Source organism: Zootoca vivipara, chromosome 2 (genome assembly GCF_963506605.1).
Source record: "Zootoca vivipara chromosome 2, rZooViv1.1, whole genome shotgun sequence".
NCBI classification, from domain to species: domain Eukaryota; kingdom Metazoa; phylum Chordata; class Lepidosauria; order Squamata; family Lacertidae; genus Zootoca; species Zootoca vivipara.
The window spans coordinates 63,773,967-63,796,746 of record NC_083277.1 but is presented as its reverse complement, the minus strand read 5'-3'; the positions used below and the strand labels follow the sequence as shown (position 1 = coordinate 63,796,746).

General features: G+C 40.2%; 1 protein-coding gene across 1 annotated transcript in view; it reads left to right on the top strand.

Annotated features, from left to right (window-relative positions):
• The first annotated feature begins 4,303 nt into the window (after window positions 1–4,303).
• The window catches only part of CDX1 (caudal type homeobox 1), a 32,465-nt gene continuing 13,988 nt past the window's right edge, over window positions 4,304–22,780 (top strand). The window contains exon 1 of the mRNA XM_035105657.2: window positions 4,304–4,884. Within this exon, the coding sequence (XP_034961548.1) occupies window positions 4,452–4,884 (433 nt within the window). The 5' untranslated portion in view covers window positions 4,304–4,451. The remainder of the gene's footprint in view (window positions 4,885–22,780) is intronic.

Sequence of the window (22,780 nt, the reverse complement as noted above, 5' to 3'; positions counted from 1 at the left end):
ACCCTGTTCATCACGAGGAAGGCTCTGAAATCACCAAGCACCTCAAATTATGACAGTCACTTTTAAAAATTCAAAAACTTGATTTTTAAATTAACTTTGAATTTCCTTCTAGATTTTAGGTAGTTGGACTTGATGACCCTTGAGGTACCTTCCAACTCTACAATTATGATTCTATTATATTCTCCCTTTTAAAACCAATATCTAGCAATTTTTTTAGGAAAGGCATTTATTTATTGTTTTCTGCAGAGATCATGCTAAAATCTATGGGTATACTGTATAGTTTTCTATTGCTTGGCAATTATAATAATTTTGCACAGCCCAATCTTGGAATCCTACCCAGAGAGTTCAATTGTCTTAAAGCAAAGAGTTAAAGTATGTTAATACTTTATGTTAATACTTTAAGTATGTTAACACTCTCAAAATAATAGAAAGGGAAATTCTGGATTAGAAAACACCAAGGAAATTGCCTTGTACCGGTATTATTTCACAATGTTCCTTTATAATATCTAATTACTCAATTTGTATAAGCCACCCATTAACATTTGTTCTCTCGATGGCTTACAGAATAAGTAGAAGATAAATAAAACCACTTAAATTAAAAGATACAACTCAAAGCCTCTGGGGTGGTACCACTGAGCAGGCCTCTGAAAAGGAACCAAGGCATATGCAGAAGGTGGCAGTCACATAACTGCATTGATGGTCTTGTTTTTTTAGAGTATATCAACTATCTGAACAGAGGTACTGAAAAACTTTAATAAAAACATGGGGTTTTAAAACAATCTCCATTTCAATAGAAGTATCTCTATTGTACAGAAGGCAAACAAACACTTCTGACATACCGGTAGGTTTGCTTTTTCAGATTTTTCTGTATCTGTTAAACTGTGAGCCAAACCTGAAAGAAGTGCTTTCAGAGGAGATCTAAATAACACCTGTAATAGACAGGTCTCTTAATCAGTTGACCACTTTGCCACGGTGTGTATATCATTGGGAATACTATGTACAGACAGAGAAAAGTCATAGTGTAGCAAAAACCATTACACTCTTTAACATTTGTCTGCCCTCAACACACAAACAGATACAGTATAGGCACTTCCCGAAGTAGATTTTGTACACTACTTGAGTGTTTATTGTTTATGAGACAGATTAATTTGAATTAGGAGCACAGATTTTGTGTGTGTGTGTGTGTGTGTGTGTAATATATATATGGTAGAGGTTAAAGTTGTGGTGCCCATGAGGTCTTTAAATGACTAGGAATCTATAATCTCATGGGGCTGAGCTACTCCTAGGAGTGCAACAACTAGCTGGAGACTCATTAATCTTCAGAGGGGTAGCCCGCTAGTCTGCTTCAACAGACCAAAGAGTTTTGTAGCACTAAAGACTAACAAATTTATTATAGCATAATATTTTGTGGACCACCGTCCACTCCATCAGAAGCAAGAAATGTTATCCGAGTTGCAGGTACTGGTATAAGCACACATTGGTGGCGTATCTAACAGTTTACAACCTCCTCACTCCCAAAATGTGGAGTGTGTCTCAAGATAACATTTGATGTATCCACATTTCCTGCATCTGACAAGTGGACTCCAGTCCACAAAATACGATGCTGTAATAAATTGGTTAGTCTTTGTTCAAATTAAACTGGAAACGTTTTCAGAGCCCTGCTGGGGGTTATGAGACCCTTGGACAAACTCAAGCAGGCAGTTAGTACAGTACTCAGCTTTCAGTACAACCCTCTAAAATCACTGAGACTTTCTCCAGTAAGTAAGGAGAGGATTGCAACCTGTGCCTTTTTTTTCTTTTCTGGGCTGCTGAACTTGTCTCTTCTTCCAAGTAAAATAAGGAAGCCGCGAGCAGGAGAAATCCCTGCCGTGGAGCACGACCACCCTCCTTTGCATGCGCCTTTTGTTAGGGGCGCGCCTCTTCTCCCCAAGGAAGGAGGAGTTCCTCTTCTTGTGGGACAACGGCTGGGCTTCTAGCAACGTGTAGGTGTGAGTTGCCTTCAAAAGGATAAAAGGCACGGCTGGCGGGGTGGGGGCAGTTTGGAGAGGGCAAGCCCTGACACTCAGGAGGCTTTTGGGGATGGAAATCTGAGGGTGGTTCCCAGCAGCAGGTCCCAGCCTTCCTGAATTCAGGATCTGCAGGAAGAGTGGTTTGAAATCTCGGCGCAGTAAATCACCGTACACGGAGATCCTATGGATTTCATTGCCCACGTTATCTTACTGGTATCAGCAAGCCCCTCTCATTTGAATTAGCCGCATTAGTGTTTCTTATTGTAGTAGCAAACGGTTTGTGCTTGCTGCTCAGAAACGAAGGAAAAGGGGCTCTTTTAAAATTTTGATCTATGCCACACACAGAACTGTCCTCTTTCAATACCAAAAGATTCACGATCGTTCCAGGAAGCCATGCTCCGTGTTTCTTGCCCTGTCAGGGAGATTTAGCTACCAGAGTCAATATCAGTGGCTGTTTTGTTATGTAACTCCAAAAAATACCGAAGAAGAGATGGTGTAAACACGTGTGTATATGTACGTGCACATACACTCACACTGAGACTATTGTTACGGGGTCCAAATCCCCACTAAGCCTTTAAGCTCGCTTGGTGATGTTGGGTCCGTCACTGTCTCAGCCTAGCTTACCTCGCAGGGCTGTTGTTGGGGAGGGGTACAATGGGGAGGAAGAGAATCATGTGTGCCCCCGGAGAAAAGATAGAATACAAATGAAATAAATAAATAATATTATATTATATTAGAGAGAGGCAGACTACTGTAGAGATGTAGTTTTAAACCTTTTTAATGACTCTAAAGATAGTTTTGATGATGTTTTCTTCGCTACGTTGGGACGCTGCGGGAGGAAGGGCTGAAGAGAACTATAATGGAAATGTAATAAAATGTAATAAATGTCCTAAATCGACTGCTGAGTGAAGAGCGGGCAGCAAATATTTCGAATAGATACGTAAACATAAAAGTTAGTTTTGGAAAGCATTCCTACCAATTACTAGTATTATGACCTCGCATCAGAGAAGAGCGTCACCCGAAGATAAATGAGCTCTTGTTTTCTTTCTCTCTTCCTTCCTCCTTCCGCTTCCCTACTTGATTTCTCTGTTTTTCGAAATTTCTAATTTTTAAAAAAATCTCCTTTCAAAGGTGTGCAATGAGGATTAGCGTTTCGAATTATTAACAGCTGCCTTTCTTAATATTCATGGAGGTGTTTATATTGGAGAGATCCACTGGAAGAGCACGTCGTCTTTTAACAAGCTCAGCACTGCTGCCTGTCATTCTTTGGACACTTCCGACAACCAGGAAAAAAGGTTGTCCAATGATGGTTGGGGTGGTGGTGATTTTAAAAGACCAGTGTGTTTTTTCTTATTAAAATCTTCTTCCTGAATGGATGCAGTTGATTCTACTTGAATATTTTAATAATGATGATGATGATGTGTTTGTTCTTCAAAGTGGAGAAATTTGTGTGTGTGTTATGTTCATTTGAAGCAGGAAGCTGTGAAAACTGAACCTTTCAAGAAAACGTAGACTCACCTGATTATTACGTTAATATTTATAAAGATAAAGTTCCCCCACCCAATATCTCCAGGCAAATATTAGGCCCAGGTTTCTGGGATGTCCCGTTAAGGCATCCTCAGGCGTCTGGTAGCCTATGTACCATCTTAAATGGTTGGGATGGGATTATTAGAAAGACCACTCCAGCATGGCTATGTGGCTTCGGGGTCTCAGAGGGATTTAAAAGTGGAATCGGTGTCCATTTTTTGCACGGAAAACTCTGCTTGTTTCACATAATAAACACCATTGCTTCTACAGAGCTGATCGTGAGAAACTAAAATCCAAAACGAACAGACTAAAGCCCCTTACGACCCCTTCAATTTTTTGTAAGTCTCTTTTTTAATCAGGTGCTCCAACTGGTGGAGATGCCAGGTTGCCGGTCTTGTAACTAAATGACGGCGACTACCTGCCCACTGCCTGGGAAAACCCATGGAAATACCACCTCTCCCTCCCCCCTCCCCGTTTTCCTCCTGGGCCCTTTACCTGATGACCCCTTTTGTGCCTGGATTTCTTTGTTTTCTCTGGGAACTTCTCAGGCCTTCCTTACCATCTTAAGCATAACCTCCTCTGTCAGGGCCTTTCCTCTCCCCCACCCCGTCATTTCTATCTGCTGAGTAATTTGTACCCAGTGGCTTCCCTTTGATTCCTGCACTTTGAAATGCAAACCTGCCTTTCAATGCAAATGCTCCGGGAGCTTGGCCCAATAAAAAGCCTTTCCTCTGGGAGGTGCCTTTGCAAAGTGGGGAAGTGAAGGGAGAAAAAGAAAAAAACCCACACCACTGACCAAGAAGTTCAGGTGAACAGCTAATCAGGAAGAAGCTGCGAGTGATCGGTAAGGGCAGGCCTGGGAAGACGCGGCTGTGGCACAGGGCGCACACATTATGCGCGCAGGGCCACTTGGGGATGATGTATGTGGGATACCTGTTGGATAAGGACGCCACCAACATGTACCCCAACCCGGTCAGGCACCCCAGCCTGAACCTCAGCCCTCAGAATTACGTGCCGGTGCCCCCTCAGTATTCGGAGTTTGCCAGCTACCACCACGTGCCTGGGATTAACAGCGATCCTCACCATGGGCAACCCGCGGGCGCCTGGGGCTCTCCCTACACCCCCACCAAAGAGGATTGGCACTCCTATGGCACAGGAGCCCCTTCTTCTGTCGCCAACCCGGGGCAGCTCGGATACAGCCCCCCTGATTTTAATCCAATTCAGCCACCGGGCTCTGGACTGCTGCCTCCGCCTATGAGCAGCTCGCTGCCCCAGCTCTCGCCAAATGCGCAAAGGCGCACGCCTTATGAGTGGATGAGGCGCCCCGTCCCCACCAACAGCGGCAATGGTAAGGAACCGTCTCCGTTTCTTTCCTCCTTTTGCTCCTGGGGAGAGGGCTCGCTTAGGTCACGCAGGAGACTAACTTCTGCTGTTTCTCTGCCTTTCCTTTTTTCGCTGAGCAAGCCCCACACTAGTTTCCGTTGCTGGTTAGTAGGACTGAGCTGTCAACTTTATAAGGTTTACTCTTCATTATCTTTCGCCCATCAACTTGTAGACATAAGAGTTTGTGGTCAAACGGCATTTTAACATAAAAGGGTGCTTGAGAGGTTGGCTGCACACCCAGGGCCATTTCAGACTCTACACTTAGCAGTTAAACCTGCAGATTATATGCTGTTGTCATGCGTACCCTTCATACATATAGATTTGTCCACTGGGGAGAGAGAGTATATAACTTGGTGCTTTGCTTGCAAAACGTGCCAGGTTCAATCCCTAGCATCTCTGGCCAAAAGAAGTGGCAGGTAGTGAGAGCCTCTGCCAGTCAGAGTAGGCAATACTGGGATAGATTGACAAATGGTCTCAGTTTGCTTCATATATCCAAGACAATGGTCACAACTCAGCACAGAGTTAAGGGCGCTTAAATGTGGATCTTAGCCGGTGTGTGTATGAGATCCATACTACAGTATATGTTAATCACATTGACTATGACTAAAGAGATTTACCTGGAAGTATGACTTCTTTTTTCTGAAAAAGTTATAGCCAAAATTATAAAGGTCATAGTACCGAGGAGTGGGTGCAATGAAGGATTTCCAAGAAAATAAGACTGGATGAAGATAATACAGTATGTAACATTAATACCATGAAGTTTATGGTTTGGGCTGATGGCTGTGTATGTATGTTTTTGCTATAAAATGGATGGCTAGAACTTTCAAATAGCTACCTTTAACTGTCGAATTTTTTCAGTATCATTGTCAAACACTTCACTCAGATTCTAGCACTGAGTCACAAGTTAATTTTTCTCTCATCTAGTAAGCCTGTAGTAAACTGACATTTTCTCAGTCTAGATTACTGACAGCCTCTGCAGGTAAATATTATGTTGAGGCAACTCTGATGGATACAGCAATCTATGTTGATTGCAAATAGTTTGGTAACCTGGAAATATTTTTTGAGTAGACCCTTTGAAAAAGGACCAGTTGTGGGGAGGGGGTTAATATACGTATTTGGATGTGTTAGCATCCAAGGGGGTGGGCAATCTTCTTGCTTTGTCAACATTATTTTATATTTCAAGGATCATCTTATGTGTTTCTGTTTTAAAATAATAAAATAAAGGTGGCATCTTGGGGAAAGTATGCCCCATTTGCAGGGACTTGTGTTCATTAATCAAGGAGCTGCTGTGTTTATGAGCTCTCTTGTTTGTGGGATACGTCACACTTTGTTTTTAGTATATACTTGCTAGCAATGCAGTATTATAAGAATCCTCCACTATGTTCAATAAGACTCCCTTCTAGTAAGTTTATCTTGAATTGCAGTCTGCGTACACTGACAGAAAAGTGTCCATGTTCCAATTTTCTGCTACATATACCTTTTAAAACATAAACAATTGTTTCACATAAGATGCGAAGTGGCCTTGCTTAAGCACAGCCTCAAAGATGCACTCATGCATTTGTCTGGAAAAATCAATATTCCACATGGGATCTAATCAAATTTTGGATCATTATAGGACATAAGCATGGACTTAGCTTTAATATTTCTATTCCCCTTCTTCTGATTGCTGGGAATCAGCCAGGTCTATGATACTTTAAAATGAGATGCTCCTTTGAGTACAGTTATTTATTTTATAGATCTATAATTTTGGAAGCTGTTACCATGAAGCTTCTGCACTTCGTATGCAATAAGGTTTCACTATTTCAGTTCTGATCCTGAATGTTTGCAAGTCCTTTTCAGATCCGTGCTGGAGGCGGTTATTGGGAATGGCAAACCAGCTCTTTTGGGTGTCCTGAGGCAGATGAGTAGAATCAGCTGACATTTTCTAATTTGTGTGAGTAAATGCCAAGAAAAACTTAGAACCTAGTTAAGCAAGCAGAGAAATCTTTCCTGGATCTGAGATATGCTTTGTTTTTGTGGAGCAAGTGACTGGGGGTGAGATGTGATTTAAGGGTGGATTTAATATGGACGGATGGTTTAAATTCTACTTTTCTTAAACATTTCTTCAATAGAACTCAAACCAGTTTACATAACTTCTAGGCAGCCTCTAGTCCAGGTACCCACCAGCCCCAAAGCTGTTTAGCTTTAGCACTCTGGCTCTGCTACATGGATTCCGACCATAGCCCTGGTAGCATTAAGTTACATCAGCCACAGTCTTGATCACCACCTCTTCTTTAAATGAGAAACTGTTGGATCACTCATTTGGGTCTGGACTGATCTGTTGACAAATAATGTGGAACTACTAAACTAGGTGATGGATTTGCTTAATGTGATGGTTTAGTATGCAAAGAAGAATGAAAAGATATTTTCGTATGATTGTATGGAAGAATTTGATGTTTTGCAAGGATGGGTTACACCTGTGTACGAAAGGAGAGTTCCACTGGAGCTGAGATATGCTTTATTTTGTGGAAATTCTGTATGTAGGTGTGTGGTGAGTGCATACATAGACATCTGCACATAGTCAAGATCACTTAACACAGATTAGTTACGCTTTAATATTGTCTGTACTGTAATCATATTGTTTTAGTCATAACCAGAGTGGTAAAAAGGTAGATTCCCACCTTTCAATTCTTGTGTTTATACTCTAATCCATTTTAGTGAGTGCAAGTATACTGAGTGTTATTTATTTGTTCTTAATTAAGGGAAGAGTATGTGAGAATGATGGATCTGTAGGGCATAGCTGCCAAGTTTTCCATTTTCTCCCGAGGAAGCCTATTCAGCATAAGGGAATTTCCCTTGAAAAAAGGGAGAACTTGACAGCTATGCTGTAGGGTGATTTTCTGTGAAAAATTAGGTGTTGTACAAGGATGAGCTACTTAATATCACCATAAGATGTAAAAATAACAAAGAGTTCAGTGGCTCTTTTTGAAGTGTGACTGCTTATTTGACAATAAATTGGGTTTAACTAACACATTTATTGTGACATAAAGCTTTCACAGACCAGAATGCATTTCATCATGTGCAAAGTGTTCTTCTAATGCTGTTAAAGCAGCAACTCTTTATCACTTACCTAGAAGAAAGCTTTATTGAACTAAATTGAAGTTACTTGTGAGTAGGCAAGGATAGGGTTACACTGGGAGTATTTTTTTAAAAGAAACATGAATCATGGTTTGCAATCAAATGAACTGATTTCACATATGAAATCAGTTTTACAGAGGCCATACTTGTGTGGGTGGGGTGGAGGACAGGTCATCTCTTTATAGTGTTTATGTCCACATGAGAGCTATAATAGGAGTAGCCTATCGTTTTAACCTTTCTGCTGATGATTGGGCAAACAAAGATTTGTAATTGTGTAATTTATCAAAATAAATAGAACTTCTGCAGAATTACAAAATGTACAATTAAATGCAAACTTGCATTCAATATCAAAAGGAATTAAAAGTGAAAAAGGTGGGGAACGGACAAGAATATAGATTACCTGTCGACAATACATTACATAATAATTTAACTCTCCTCACCAACAGCTTGTGTGGTAGATAACCGTCCCAGAGCCAACCTCATGGCTGGGCATTCGATCTCTGCTGTCCAAATCTGACATTCTGCTCACTGCCTGCTTCTGTTTCCTTTTAAAATGATTTGGTGTTTCAAAATGTCACAAATCCACCTTGACTCACAGTGAAAAAATGGGATGTAAATTATAAATTCTGGGGTACCTTTTTTTTACAGGTGGGAATTATGTATATGGTGTGGTCAAGCAAAGGAGCTCAAGGTGACATACTTGGTTGGTTCTCTTCCATCCAGTTTAATCTTCGCTACAACCCTGCGAGGTAAATTAGGCTCAGCGCCACCCAGTAAATTTCATGGCTGAGCAAGGATCTGGACCCTGGCCGTCCAAGTGCTAACCCAACGCTGGAACGTGACGGACGGACTGTGGCAGTGGTTCTCATCCAGCGTTAGCCATACTCCGAATAGAGCCGCTGATATGAATGAACTTTTAAAACTCTTCCGCTTCTGGAGATCTCTTCCCTGCGTTTTTATGAGGGGGAAAGGGCGCGAGCGAACTTTCCCGCCAATTCCATAATTCCTCGGGAGCTTTTCGGCCCCCTCGCGTGTTCGCGCACACCCGGGAGCTCTCCAGCAGGCCGGCTTCGTGATGGCGCTGAACTCTTGAACTCTGCGCGGGGTCAGGATTTTAAAGGGCTGGGCTTGCTGCCGGGTGGGAAAGTGGAAGTCTCTCCCCAGGGAAACGCAAATGAACATGCCGGGGAAAGACCCCGCGGCGCTGCCCAGTTCAAAGGCGGCAGGGACCAGGAACTGGTTCATGAAAGGGCCTGCGAGCGCCTCCCTCAAGCCCAGGGCAAATTTACAAGCGTGCCCCCTTTGTCATGGAGATAGGCAGCGGCCCTTCGTACAGCGGGGCGCCCAGCGGCTTCCATTGTCCTCAGCTTCGGGGGCTGGGAAGCGGGGGCTCCTGGTGCCCTTTGAAGTGGGGGGCAGCATCTGCAGGCACTTTCTGCTTCCTGCTCGGCTCCACTTCGGGCCGGGCAAACAAGCCCGCCGCTGGCCGGCGTGCAACAGGCCTCCGCTCGCTCCCGCGCAGAAGTGCCAGACTCGCACAGAGTCTTTTTCGCCCGCACCGCTTTCCTTTCTTCGGCTGAATGTGGGCGGCGAGTTGTACTGGTGTCTCTTCATTTAAGCCAAGCGGCGTGATGCAACACCCCAGCATCTACCGTATCTCACAAAGAAGCTTTCACCTATTATGCCAGCGCCTGTTTTACAGCATCTCTGCTTCAGGTGGAAATTTGGCATTGAAAATCCTTCAGGTTTGGAAATGTGTCGCTCAATTCTGTTTTGAACCACGTTTTATATACCATAGGCCCAACCTTGCCAGAGGCAAGCATTTTCAACTACTCTCTTGATTTCAAGCGAGAGAAATTTAAGCAGGAGTTTAACGTTTCCGTGAAATCAGCAAGACTTTTAAATACCAGGCTTGTTATTTAAAAATAAAACAAAGCAGTGGGTTTTGTTTTGGTTTTAGTTCACCATCTTTTTCCATGTAAAGAATGATTTTGCTGATTACAAAATAGCCTTCATTTGGGCATAAAAGTGGCCCATGTCACAATCATGCCATCAAACTTCATGATTTTTGAATGGAATGAATGAATGGGTGGGTGGGAGGGAGGGAGGGAAATGAACAACATCTGAAGCAAGCACAATCAATGACTTTACCACCATCACCACCTTGCACCATGATTCATGGATTCATCCACAACAATAGTGACTTCTTTTCTACCCTCTGACAAGGCTATACTTTCCAGGAATGGTGTAATAGTATGTCCCCATACTGTTTTACTTACCCCTTCACATCCTTTTTAGTGAGGGATAATGCGTACATAGTGTTTTGTGGTATTGTGATAGCAATCGCAAGCATGTCTGCACCAAAGTATATGTTGAATCATTTAGAAGTCGAGCAGAGACTCCTGGTTTCCTTAAAAAGGTTGCTAAAGAAAATACAATGAAGTGGGCTGGCTGGGAAGGTCTCAGAACAGTCAATATTCCTCATAGGAGATGGTTTCCCACCTCTTCTGGAGCGCAGATCCTGGGCTATTTCCCTGTAAGAAATCTTAACAATGTGTCAATTCTCCTGTACTTTGTAGGAAAATCTGTTCACCTCCAGATGCCTATTTTGATTTTGTTCAGTGAATTCATGCATCACAAAATTTTGGAAGGCATCTCACTTTGGACTGAACCAATGCTGGTTTAATATTTGCATATGAGAGTTGAACTAAAGCATAGAATTTGGGGTGGGGTGTATTTTAGTTGGTGTTTTCTCTTGAGACTGGAACCATATATGCGGTTTACAACTTGCATGCTTTTCTAGACAGGCCTAAGCAGGGGTGAGGGACCCATCACCTTCAAAAATAATTTTTTGAATTGAGTTAAGTCTGGAAGGTATGTGAAGGTGATCCATCTCATTGCTTGCAGTGAATTAGATTAGTAACAATTCTAATTGAGTACACGGTCAATTAGACTGAACTCTGGAGATGTACACCCTTAGACCTAGATCCTTTAGGAAATTCATTTTTTTTTCTTTAGCAAGAATGGGGAAACTATAAGAAAATCACAGCAGCTGCCATTTGTGTGAGTGGGTGGTCAGACACACAGGTTCAGGAATTTGTCATTCATGCATCTCAAACCCAAATGTAAAAAAAGGGGGAAATCAAATATTTGGTCATTTTCTAGCAGTATTTTTAGAACATGTACATTGGAAGTGCCTCTGGAGAGTACTGCAGTACGAAAGGCCACCACTGCATGAGTCACTGCTGAAATGGGGATCTGTAAGAGAAGACTGAAATTTTGTCATATTATAAACTTAGTGTCTGGCTGCCCTGGCAGACTGTACTTAAAATAGAGCCAAATCTGGTGCACGAAGGGGGGGAAAACAGTTTATGCAGCCTGCATTAACTATAAAAAATTGATCTCTGCTTATTCTGCTTCTCTGATGGCAGGGAGGGGCAAAGGAGTGAATCCTGCCAAGGCCTCTCCTGCTCTGAGATTTAGTTATCTACACATTCTCAAGCCAATCTTTCCAAAAAACAACAATGAATAATATGAAATCTAAGATTTCAAAGAGGCAATCCAGTGTTTGATGTCCATGATGAGCTGGATAAGGGCTAAACAGAAACCAAAGCTAGTTCTTCTGATCAGTAGGCAGGATTTCGGTTTGGAGGTTCATTGGCATTGAAGGGGCATGCTATTTGAGGTAATTTTGGGCTGAGTCTTAGACCTGGATTTTCAAATCTTGGACATGGCTAGAACCATCTTTGCATGAATAAGATTTCTGCGCCATCCTGCGTCATGTTTTTTAAAACTTACAATTTGGCTGGGATGATCCATGCCATCTTGGTTATTTTAACATGCTGAATATAGGGCTACCGTACCTTTGAAGACCATTCAGACCATTCTGAACAGTTGGATCAGAATGCTGCCACCAGATTTCTTAGGCAGGTGAGATATAGTGCTCATGTTATCCAACTGCATTCTGCATTGGCTGCCCATTTGTCTCCCAGCACAAGTCAGAGTTCTGGTTGACCTATAAAGCCTTAGGGACAAGGTTATCTGAAAGACCATCTTCCTCCATACCATCCTGTCTGAGAATCGAGACCTTCCACATATGCCTTTCTTACTGTCCCTTCAGCTATTCCTAAGACAACAATTAGGGATGGAATTTTCTGAAAATGTTTATGCCGACCTTATCCAAAGATATTATTCCCCCCAATTCCTGCCTTGCTCCTTGATCTCAGTGACAAGCAAGTTTTTTTAAAAAAAACCAGCTCTGCTAAAAAGAGAAACATTTTAGCATTTTATATGCATAATATTATATGCATATTATACGCATATGCATTCCAGGTTTCTTATGGTAGTGCCCACATAAAAGAGATACATGCAGCAATGCATATAACGGAATAATACTTGTGTTTTAATATTGTACTTATACAGGACAAAATGGTGCTTCTTTTATATACTAGATATACATATACGTATAATAGATGTATAATTTTGCATATAATTATCCAGGTTTTTTTTAAAAAAACATGAAAATGCATGAGAGGTTCTGACATAAACTTTTGTATTCAAGAGGTGATACAATACTTGATTGGGTCAGAAAAGCCAGATTCTGTGTCTAAATCCATTCAAAAATATTTTTTCCTCCATCCCACACAACAGTGCACAAAAGGGCATTTTCTGTGATGGTTCCTGCCCTCTGAAACACTCTTCTTCTTGAGATAGAATCCTAGAATTGTAGAGTTGGAAGAGACCCCAAGGGTCATCAAGTCTAACCCTCTGCAATGCAGAAATTCCTCCCAAAGCCATCCCTTGGTGGGCACAAACCACCAACCTTCTGATTAAAAGCCAAATGCACTGACCCATTCCTCTCTATGGTTCCTTCACTGCTTGTGTTCAATAGGACAGTTAAAACATTTCATTTTAATAAAGGTTTTGAGACCTCTTAATTTTGGGGGGCTGCTGTGAGTTTTACTGTTTTCTATAACTTGTCTTTATTTCATATTGTTTTTAATGTACACTGCTCTTAGGGAGGAAGGATATACAACATTTTAAAAACAATAAACATGTACATTATCAGGTTTCTGAACTGAGCTGAACCCTGTGTTCCCTACCATAGTCCTTGCAGTTGATTTATTTGCCTATTTTCTCTCTGCCTCACAATAATGTGAATTATACCGCAGCAGCCAGTTATATGAAAAGTGTGGACAAATTATGGAAATGCTAACGCGCGTAAATTGTGTGATGAATAAAGAGTCAGAAACGCATTGTATTAGATGAGGTATTCTTTTCCCACATACCATCTGCACTGGGTTGTTGCACTGTACTTCATTTCTGCTGGATATTATTTTCATTCTGACATAATGTTAATTCATGGTTTAGAGTTATGAGAAACCCCCCACCCACACACGAGAGAGAGAGAGAGAGAGAGAGAGAGAGAGAGAGAGAGAGAGATTCCCGCCTCCACTAGGAGATCAGAAACTTCTGCTTTGGTTTTAGATTAACCAGGTTTAGGATGTGGCTTTGAACCCATGGCTGTTAAAACAAGCCAGTTTAATAACCAATGCTCCGTGTTTATTGTGATAACCAAACATAACCATTAACTTGCATGGTTTGTTTGCACAAATACTTTTTCATGTATTAGTGGGGACTTTAGGCAACTGTAACATATGACTAGTTTGAATTGCAACCAATGGGAAAGTAATGTAGGTGCAGGACTGAGAAACGAAATATTTGTGTGACCTTTTTCATAATAAGGTGCATGGGACAGGTGAATGATACACCTTCTTTAAAAGGAGCAGTAGGACCTAGTTTTGTGGGACCATTATGCCCGGAAACCCTGATCCTTTTCCAGAATGATTTTCCCAGTGGTTGGTCTGCATTTACTATAGAGGCTTAAGTTTCACAAGGTAGAGTTTTAATTTGTCTGTGTTTTTGATGGTTGGTAGACCCAGAATGACACTAGGTTTCCTCTATTTTTGTTCTGTGCAGCATCTAATGGACTTTTGATATTGCTTGTAACAACCACAGCATTGCAGGATACAGTACGGTAATAAAATATGGCCATTAGATGACATGTTTAATGTTTTTATAATGCCTTAGATTTTAATAAACCATTTGGAGAATGGCATAGCTGCCAAGTTTTCCCTTTTCTCGCGAGGAAGCCTATTCAGCATAATGAAAAATCCCTTTAAAAAAGGGATAACTTGGCAGCTATGAATCGTAGCTTAATAGGTCTTTTTGCTAGTTTTCTTTAAGGGCCTCAAACTTTCATCTTTTTGATTTGTTTACTTCCCAAAGGGTCTGTAGAATAGAAAACATAAGAGAACAGGTACTGAAAGAATCACACATTTGTTATCTGTGTGGTTAACTTGAGAGCCTTTTTTAACCAGGAAAGGATTACAATCTAGTTTTGCTTAGAACTCTTCAAAGACTTGGTATCACCTTCAGTTTATCAAAACTGGAGCCAGTTGGTATTTTGAGGTCCTGGGGCAGCAAAGAAGGTGTTTTATTTTGTGATGGTGGGAAACCAAAACAATGTCACTAGATTTAAAATGTTACAAAACAGAGTTGCATTAAGATAAAATAAAATCTCAAAAACATTTCTAAATAAGTTAAATGATCTGGTTGGATTGGATTATGAGAAACTTACTCTCTCCTTAAATACAAATGAACAAAATAATTAAAAAAGAATTTTATAATAAACTACCGAAGATTTCATACACATTAAGAGTTATAACACTGAAATGAAAATATATACTTGTATATTATTATGAAAATTGTTTTATATAAAGTATCATAAATCAGGGTGGATAAAAATCAATGATTTTTAAAATATATATATTAAAAATAGGATTTTTTTATTTAAATTGGATTTTTTTATTTAAATCAGATTTTTAAAATAAAATGTTTTTTGAGGAAAAATCTTTCTAAAGTTTTCTATTTAAGTTACATTATAGTCCAAAGGCTATTCATCAGGAAATAAGGATTTGTTTTAAATTTTTCATGTGTGCTAAAACTCAGTCTCAGGGTTGTTGTTTTTTAAAAATTGTTTAACCACATCAGTTAACAAACATGGATACATATGCTATAATGTTCTTGCTTTACTTAAATAAATTGTTTAAATTGTTATTAAGGAAATGATTATTTTTCTCCTTCCATTAAAGTACAGCAGAAAATTTGTCCAAATATAAACAGTTAACTTATAAAACCTCACAATAATTTAATAATTATCTGTCAATGTATTTTTAATAGTATAACCAAATCAGTAATTTTTGATATAACTGTAAAAACTACTTTGAAAATTTATTAATCCAAAAATGAAGCCTTCATCTGGTTGTAAATATTAAGATTAAACCAGCAAGGATCAGTCTTTCTGTAAAAATTAATAAATGATTTAAATCAAGTCTTACTGACGAGTGGTTTATATAAATTTGATTTAAATCAATTTGATTTAACTCAAATCCACCCTGTCATAAATACATAACATTTTTCAATGAACAGTATTTTATTGCCCAAAATAACTTCATTAAATTACACTTAGTGGTTTGTTTAAAAGCTAATGCTCTAAATATTATTGAGCAGTTCTGAGATTGGTAGCACTCGTCATAACCCCCCCCCCCCCATGAGTTGTTATACGGATTCTCACTGATACAAATGAATTTAATATCAAATCAGAAGAAATGTCTTAGAACTAGGCACCTAGGTAGAATTTATTGTATATGTATATACATATGGTGCCAGAGGTTTGTAACGCCCAGAAGAATTCTTTTTAAAAAATATATGGTGGTATCCAACGCTACTCAAAGTAAACTCATTGGGTTTAAGTAAGACTTGATTTCAGTGGGTCTACTGTGAATATGGCTTAGTTACCGTAGGTATCACACCATGAAACTTCATTTCAAAATAGAAATTGAAAATATGAGCAATGAAAGGGAAGAACACACAAAATTACAAGATCGCTTTTTAAGAATAATAAAAAGTGAAGCTTAACTTGGTATATCATGGATGAGGTTGTGAGCCATGCTATTTTTCTAGAAAAAGAGGTGCCAGAGCTCACCATGAACTTCTTCCTCATTCTCTTAGAATGGTAATGAGAGGTACCAGAACTGAGCGCTTGGGTGAGCTCTGGTTGAAAAAAAAGCCCTGGTTGTTAGGCAATTATAGTAAAAACAGCCTGAGGATTTCTTAACTATTGAAAGCATCGGATGTGGCAATGATATAATTGAATCATAATGAGAAAATATTTGTGCGCATATAGAAAAACTGTTAATGCACATAGATTGGAATAATCTAATCTTCTGCCAGTGCAAACCCTTTCATTTCATTTTGGCCAGTGCGAGTTAGGCACTTCGTATACAGGTGCTGTCCTATGTACATTATATTAGGTACATTATATTATTTGAAATCTGTAATCATTTTAAAGCATTTTTAATAAACAAAAGAATAACCCACTCAGGAATACGATTAACATAGATAGCAAATAAAACTCTTAAATGAAATGATACAATCAAACAATCAGTTTGAATTGATTAATGGCTGGCATCATTCTGCAACTGGAGTATGCATTTGCCTTAAAAATATCAACAGTTTAATTATGCATCTTATAAATCATAATACTAGATGGCTATGTTAAAGGCTCCTTCTCAGCTCCTTATTGAATAAATCGCTACTGGGATGTATCCTGAGAGCTGCTGGAAAATAGCGTAGTGGTGTTATTAAATCTTGGATAACCTGGGAGAAAAAGGGACTTTTAGATGATATGATTTAGTGTTCAAGATATCATGAATGAAATTATTAAAAGCTTCTAACACCCTGATCAATAGGATTTAGATCTATTGATTTTAGTGGAATTTATATCCACTTGTTTAGTGTTTAGTAGGATAGGGATAATTTAGGTCATTTTGTGTGCTTGGTTATAAGCAAACATTTCCAGCTTGTGATATTGAGGCTACCAATTATTTAAGCAGGAGCAATTTCACCTAAGCCAGCTCAAACACCTTGTGTTTGAAACTAAACAGATATATTGGCACACGTAGTTTATGCATCATCAGCAGTGATGGGAATTGGGCCAGCTTTAATTTGCTTGTTTGTGGCATTTTAAGACCACGTACCGCTAAGTGGAGCAGCACCTTTCACGATTAACAACAATCTAAGAGTATCAAACGTAACTGTAACTTTATCAAATTACGAGAACACTTAATGAAATAAGAATAAAAATAGTTGATGCTGAATGTCAGTGTATTTTTGTACTATCTGCTCAGCAGCAATAATTCTAAGAAGACTCAGTGGCCAGGAGATGCCTTTTTAAATAAATAAATAAAAACCTCACTTGATGCCAAAAAGCAATGGGACAATGGCAGTACATGATCTCATTTTTAAGCAAGCTACCATATTCTACACAAGCTACAGCTTCTGAAGATCCTTTAAAGGTAGCATGTGTAGAGTAGGCTACAATAGTTTGCCAAGGTGTGGGTGACTGGCCAAAAAATTAGAATAGCAGCAAACTTTAGCACAAATGGCACAAACATCACATGAGACTTCAAGAGTAACACTGCACCAACAACATTTTGAAACTGCACCCACTCCTTTTTTTTTTAATTTTTACGCACACAGTAGAACTCACACCTAAACCACATGTAATGACGAATATCATTAGCTTTTAAACAAACCACTAATAGTGATTTACAGGGGCATAGTGTGGGGGGTACCAGGGGGCTGTGGCCTTGGGAGCACAATATTTGAGGGGGTGCAAACCAGGTGCCCCCATGTAGGCACGCCCAGCCCAGCCCAGCCCAGCCCAGCCCAGCCCAGCCGAGTGCTCCTCTCCACCCACAGACTAGACTCCCCCCTGCCCAGGCAGGCAGGCGGCTCAGCGCAGCCCCGCTTTGCCCTGGTGGTATTGAACCAGAGGGTGGAAATTATGCCACATTACTATTTATATAACTACCCAATGAAGGGCGAGTTTCAAAGCTCACAGATAAAAAATGTGCAATGAACTATACATAGACTTATTTATTTACAAAGGTGGGTTGAAAATAAAATCACAAGGAAGTCTGTGAAAAATTGCAAAGAAGTGCAAGACTTTCACACATAGTTTGTGAACATCTTCTGCAGAGGAAAAGAGGAACATTTAACAATGACTGTAGCTAATAATAATAATAATAATAATAACAATAATAAGCATTTGTTTTGTTGTCCAAATAAAACAATATTCCAGACAACATTATAGGCACAAACCAGCAAGTTAGTTGCAATGGCAAGTCCAGTTAATTTCAGTAAAACGTTACACAATACTGTTTGGCTGGAATGTGCCTCTGGAGTATCTCCCTTCTCTAGCCCCACAGTCTCAATATGTATCACCAGCAGCATAGATCATTGTCAGTGCCCAGGGCACCCGCCCAGCCCTCAACACCAATGCCAATTGTTAGCTACAGTCATTGTTAAATGTTTCTCTTTTCCTCTGCAGAAGATGTTCACAAACTATGTGTGAAAGTCTTGCACTTCTTTGCAATTTTTCACAGACTTCCTTGTGATTTTATTTTCAACCCACCTTTGTAAATAAATAGTCTATGAATAGTTCATTGCACATTTTTCATCTGTGAGCTTTGAAACTTGCCCTTCATTGAGTAGTTATATAAATAGTAATGTGGCATAATTTCTACCCTCTGGTTCAATACCTTTTTCAAAACAATGAGTCCCAATATTTTGTTGCTAGATATTCAAGCTTGACTATTGTCATTTTGTCACAGTGGTTACAATGGATGGTGAAATGAGGATTTGAATGCAGTGACAAGCCAATGTTTCCAAGTTGCAGAAAAACAGTTGATTAGAATCTAAATAAATATTCTCAGAAATACTTCTGTTTCTGTTGTGGGGAGGAGATTAAAATTCACTCAAATCATAGAAGATGAGTGTGTTTCAGTCTGAAAATACTGTTGCAGAGTTCACATTAGAGCCTTTATGGAGTCTTTAGCAGAAAGGCTTTTCATCTCTGTGTGTAATTCCTATGTGTGAGTTCATTGTGGATTTTTCCGCATGATCAAACTTTTGGGGTTTGTTTTCAATATGGAACACATCACAGTCAAATGCCTGAAACTGATAGCTTCTCTTCTCCATGCAGAGATACATATAGAGGCATGCTACCCTGTTTCTCATATTTTAAGACATACCCATAAAATAAGCCATAGCAGGATTTTTAAGCATTCAAGGAATATAAGCCATACCCCGAAAATAAGACATAGTGATAGGCGCAGCAGCAATGCCGGCCGCGGCAGGAGGAGGAGGAAAAAAATAAGACATCCCTTGAAAATAAGCCATAGTGTGTGTTTTTGAGGAAAAAATAAATATAAGACATGTCTTATAATATGAGAAACACGGTATATGTACACACAACCATGCACGTACACACACACGTCTTTCTTAAATTATTAACCACAGCATGCTGCTGACCTCATATGAGATTTGTTGAGAAGCCAATCCTTTGTCCAAGGTACATACAGTCCTTAAGGTATGGTTTCTTTGAAGATACAGAGAATAGCAGCCTCCCTTTAAATATGCCTGTATATTTAACTGATATTTCTAATGTGCATTGTACATTGAATGCACTAAAATTAAAAATCTGAATGGACATTAAGGAACTCCAGTGGTGGAAAATACATCTGCCAAAAATGAAAGCCCTAAAAGGATTTACATTGGAATAATACCAACTTTTAAATTGTAGGCAAGCAGATCCACCGTAATTCTCTTTTTACATATAATATGTATATATTAATCTCATGGCTTTCATCATTATATTAACAACAACAGCTCTGTTCTATAGCATTGTTTGATGCATATTTCCTTGGAAACAATAAGGCTTACTTTCAAGTAGGTGTGCAAAGGATTGCTGTTTTCATTCCACACTGGCACAGCAATCTACCTCCCCCCTGCCACCATCAGGAAGAACTTTTTGACAGTAAGAGCGATTCAACAGTGGAGCGGACTCCCTTGGGAGGCTGTGATTTCTCCTTCCTTGGAGGTTTTAAAGCAGAGGTTGGATGGCATGTATTATCTAGTTGAGATTTCTGCATTGTAGGCGGTTGGGCTAAATGACCCTCTGGGGTCCCTTCAAACTCCACAATCCTGTGATTCTGTGATTCTGCCCTGGCCTTGCGCAGCAGGGATGGGGAGATGGGGGTGGGAGACTTCAGAGACTTATGATTGCAGCCTAAATCTATTACACAGAGTGAAAATGACAAAGGTGAAAAACAGCTTAAAAGGCAGCAGTACAAAACTAAAAAATTAGCGGATCATTTACAGCAGCCTTCACCAACCTGGTGCCATTCAGATGTTTTGGACTGCAACACCAGCTGTACTGTGGCAGCTTGGGCTGATGGGAGCTGTAGCTCAATACATCTGAATGGCAGAGAGGCAACCTGGTGGGTCTTGACTGTGAAGTCGCTCCACAATTTTGATGTCACCTCCAAGAAAACCAGTCTCTTATATACACCCACTTGAGCTGATGTATAGATGGCCATGAGAACAGGACCTCCGAGACTGATCTTAAAAGCTGTAGGTCTACAAGGGAGTGGTCAGTTTTGGAGATTATCTGCTCCCTAAGGTGTTTCTGTAGCTATGCAAGGGAAAGCTGTTGTCCAAATCAGCTCTGGCTCCTAAAACAATCCAGCCTAATCTAGGTGCTGGGCATCTAGATATTCACCTGGTGAGTCAGCATCCACAAGCCTGAACTGAGATAAAACCAATTCCACTCGCAAGACTGAGGGGGACGGGTAGAATCAAGGAGAGAATAGGAAAACAAGAACTCTGTGGTGTGGTGAAAGGCAGCTTGGGAGAGCGACATTTTGATCAGGAAAACGTCCTACTGAGAGAAGATTAAGCAGCCATCCCCATTCCACCACAGCCACTGCTGCAATCAAATTCAGAGCCCCTGAGACAGCATTAAAATAAAATTGAAGCTTGCTGAGAGACATGTATTTGCTACTTTATGCCTAGTTTGGTCCTATTATGGAATGCTGTGATCTTGCTAAAAAAAAAAAGAATTTCCTCCTTTACTCCACAACAACCATTTTTTTAAATTATGGTGCTTTCCCCCCTATACGCTACTTGCTGGATTAAATAGTGTTCTGTACTCAAACACATTCTGCATCTTTCCACCTCTGTGGTGAATACAGTAATCTGCACGCACACTCCTGTCTTCTAGGTAACCAGGCACACAGAAGCAGGAGTTTTAGTTCCTGTTGTTGGCACAGTTTAGAAAGTATGCCAACCTTGCTCATTATGCTAGGCAGCTTCACTGCTATTTTAGGTTTCACAGCTGAGAAGATGGCTGTTCCTGTGGGTTACAAAATAAGGGAGCATTTGTCCTGGTTGGAGAGGCGTTGTGTTTCAAAGGTACTACCGTAGCACAGGGAGCAGATCTGGCAGGCTTTTCATACAAATGTGCTCAGGTAAATACTAATTATACTGCAAATCCACAATCTGCTTGTTTTAGGGCCCCACTGTTGAATATCCTGAATGGCTAAGAACTCCAAATGAAATCTATTTATTACTTTTTCACACACCCCTTCCTTTTTGTTGCTGTATAACCTAACACTCACCTCAGTGCACAGTTTAACAAGAAAAGTATATTCTTGTTTCTGACACACTTAGGGTGGTAGTCAGGTAGGTTTCACTCAGAATAGACCTGTTGGATTTAATGAGCAGGTCTAAGTTAATTTCAGTGTGTCTGTTTTGAGTAAAACTTAGTTGAATACCAACCTCAGCTTGGAAAGGAACTTTCTCACTTGATGAGAAAATCTGTCTGAAACAAACTGTACGCCACCCAATCCGATGCATTAGTTTGGAAATGTTTTTGGTGAGTACATTTTAGCTTGTGTCTTTAAGAAAACGCAGCTTTTTTATTGTCAGAGATTGTGAGCTTGCATGCACATGACATTGGCCTGCTTTGGATGACACACTAAGCCAAACATAGGGTAAGCCAGACCTTAGCTTGGCCTAGAGCAGCCTGGCAGCAAAATGGACCAGGGAAGAGTAAGGTGGTCGTGATCTCCTCTTGGGAAGCTTGTACACTCCCTCGATTTCATTAAGCTAAAGTTGTTTCACATGTTGTGTGAACCAGGTAGTTGCTTCTACAGTTACCAAGAACTGACTAAGATTTGGAAGTAAAATGATTTCTTATCAGCCTGACTCATCCCCATGCCGCATGGATAATGATTCTTGAAACTGAGGGGAATTCCAAAATAGTTCTTGGGTATGGTGAGCACGTGCTGTTCCAAGAGAACAATGTCACGGGGCCTTATGCAACACCTAAATGCCTAAAGCAACTCTTGGAATCTTACCACGTGTATTTATTTCATGTTGGTTATGTGCTGCTGCCATATTGGGAAGAGGTACCATTGGTCTTAGATGTGCATTCCTTTTGTGGTCTTTTTTTGCCAAGAGTTGCTATTTACTCTAAATCACAGATTCCTGAAATACTTTAACAAAGTGCATTAATCTTTGAGCAAAATTTCACATTGGTTTTCTGTGTGAAAACTGCTATTTCAGAAGGCACAAAACTGGTTCATGGAAAATCTTTACCCTCCAGCTCCTTTGTGCCCTTTCCATGCCTGTTTCCAGCCATTGATAGCTCATCTAATTCTGCTTAGTAACAGGGAGAGAACATGTCCGCCTTGCCCTCCCTTGTCTTGTGATGCTTTGCTGGAAGCTTCATCGGCCACCACTATTGAGCAGCATGACTTTTGCCCCAGTCTAGC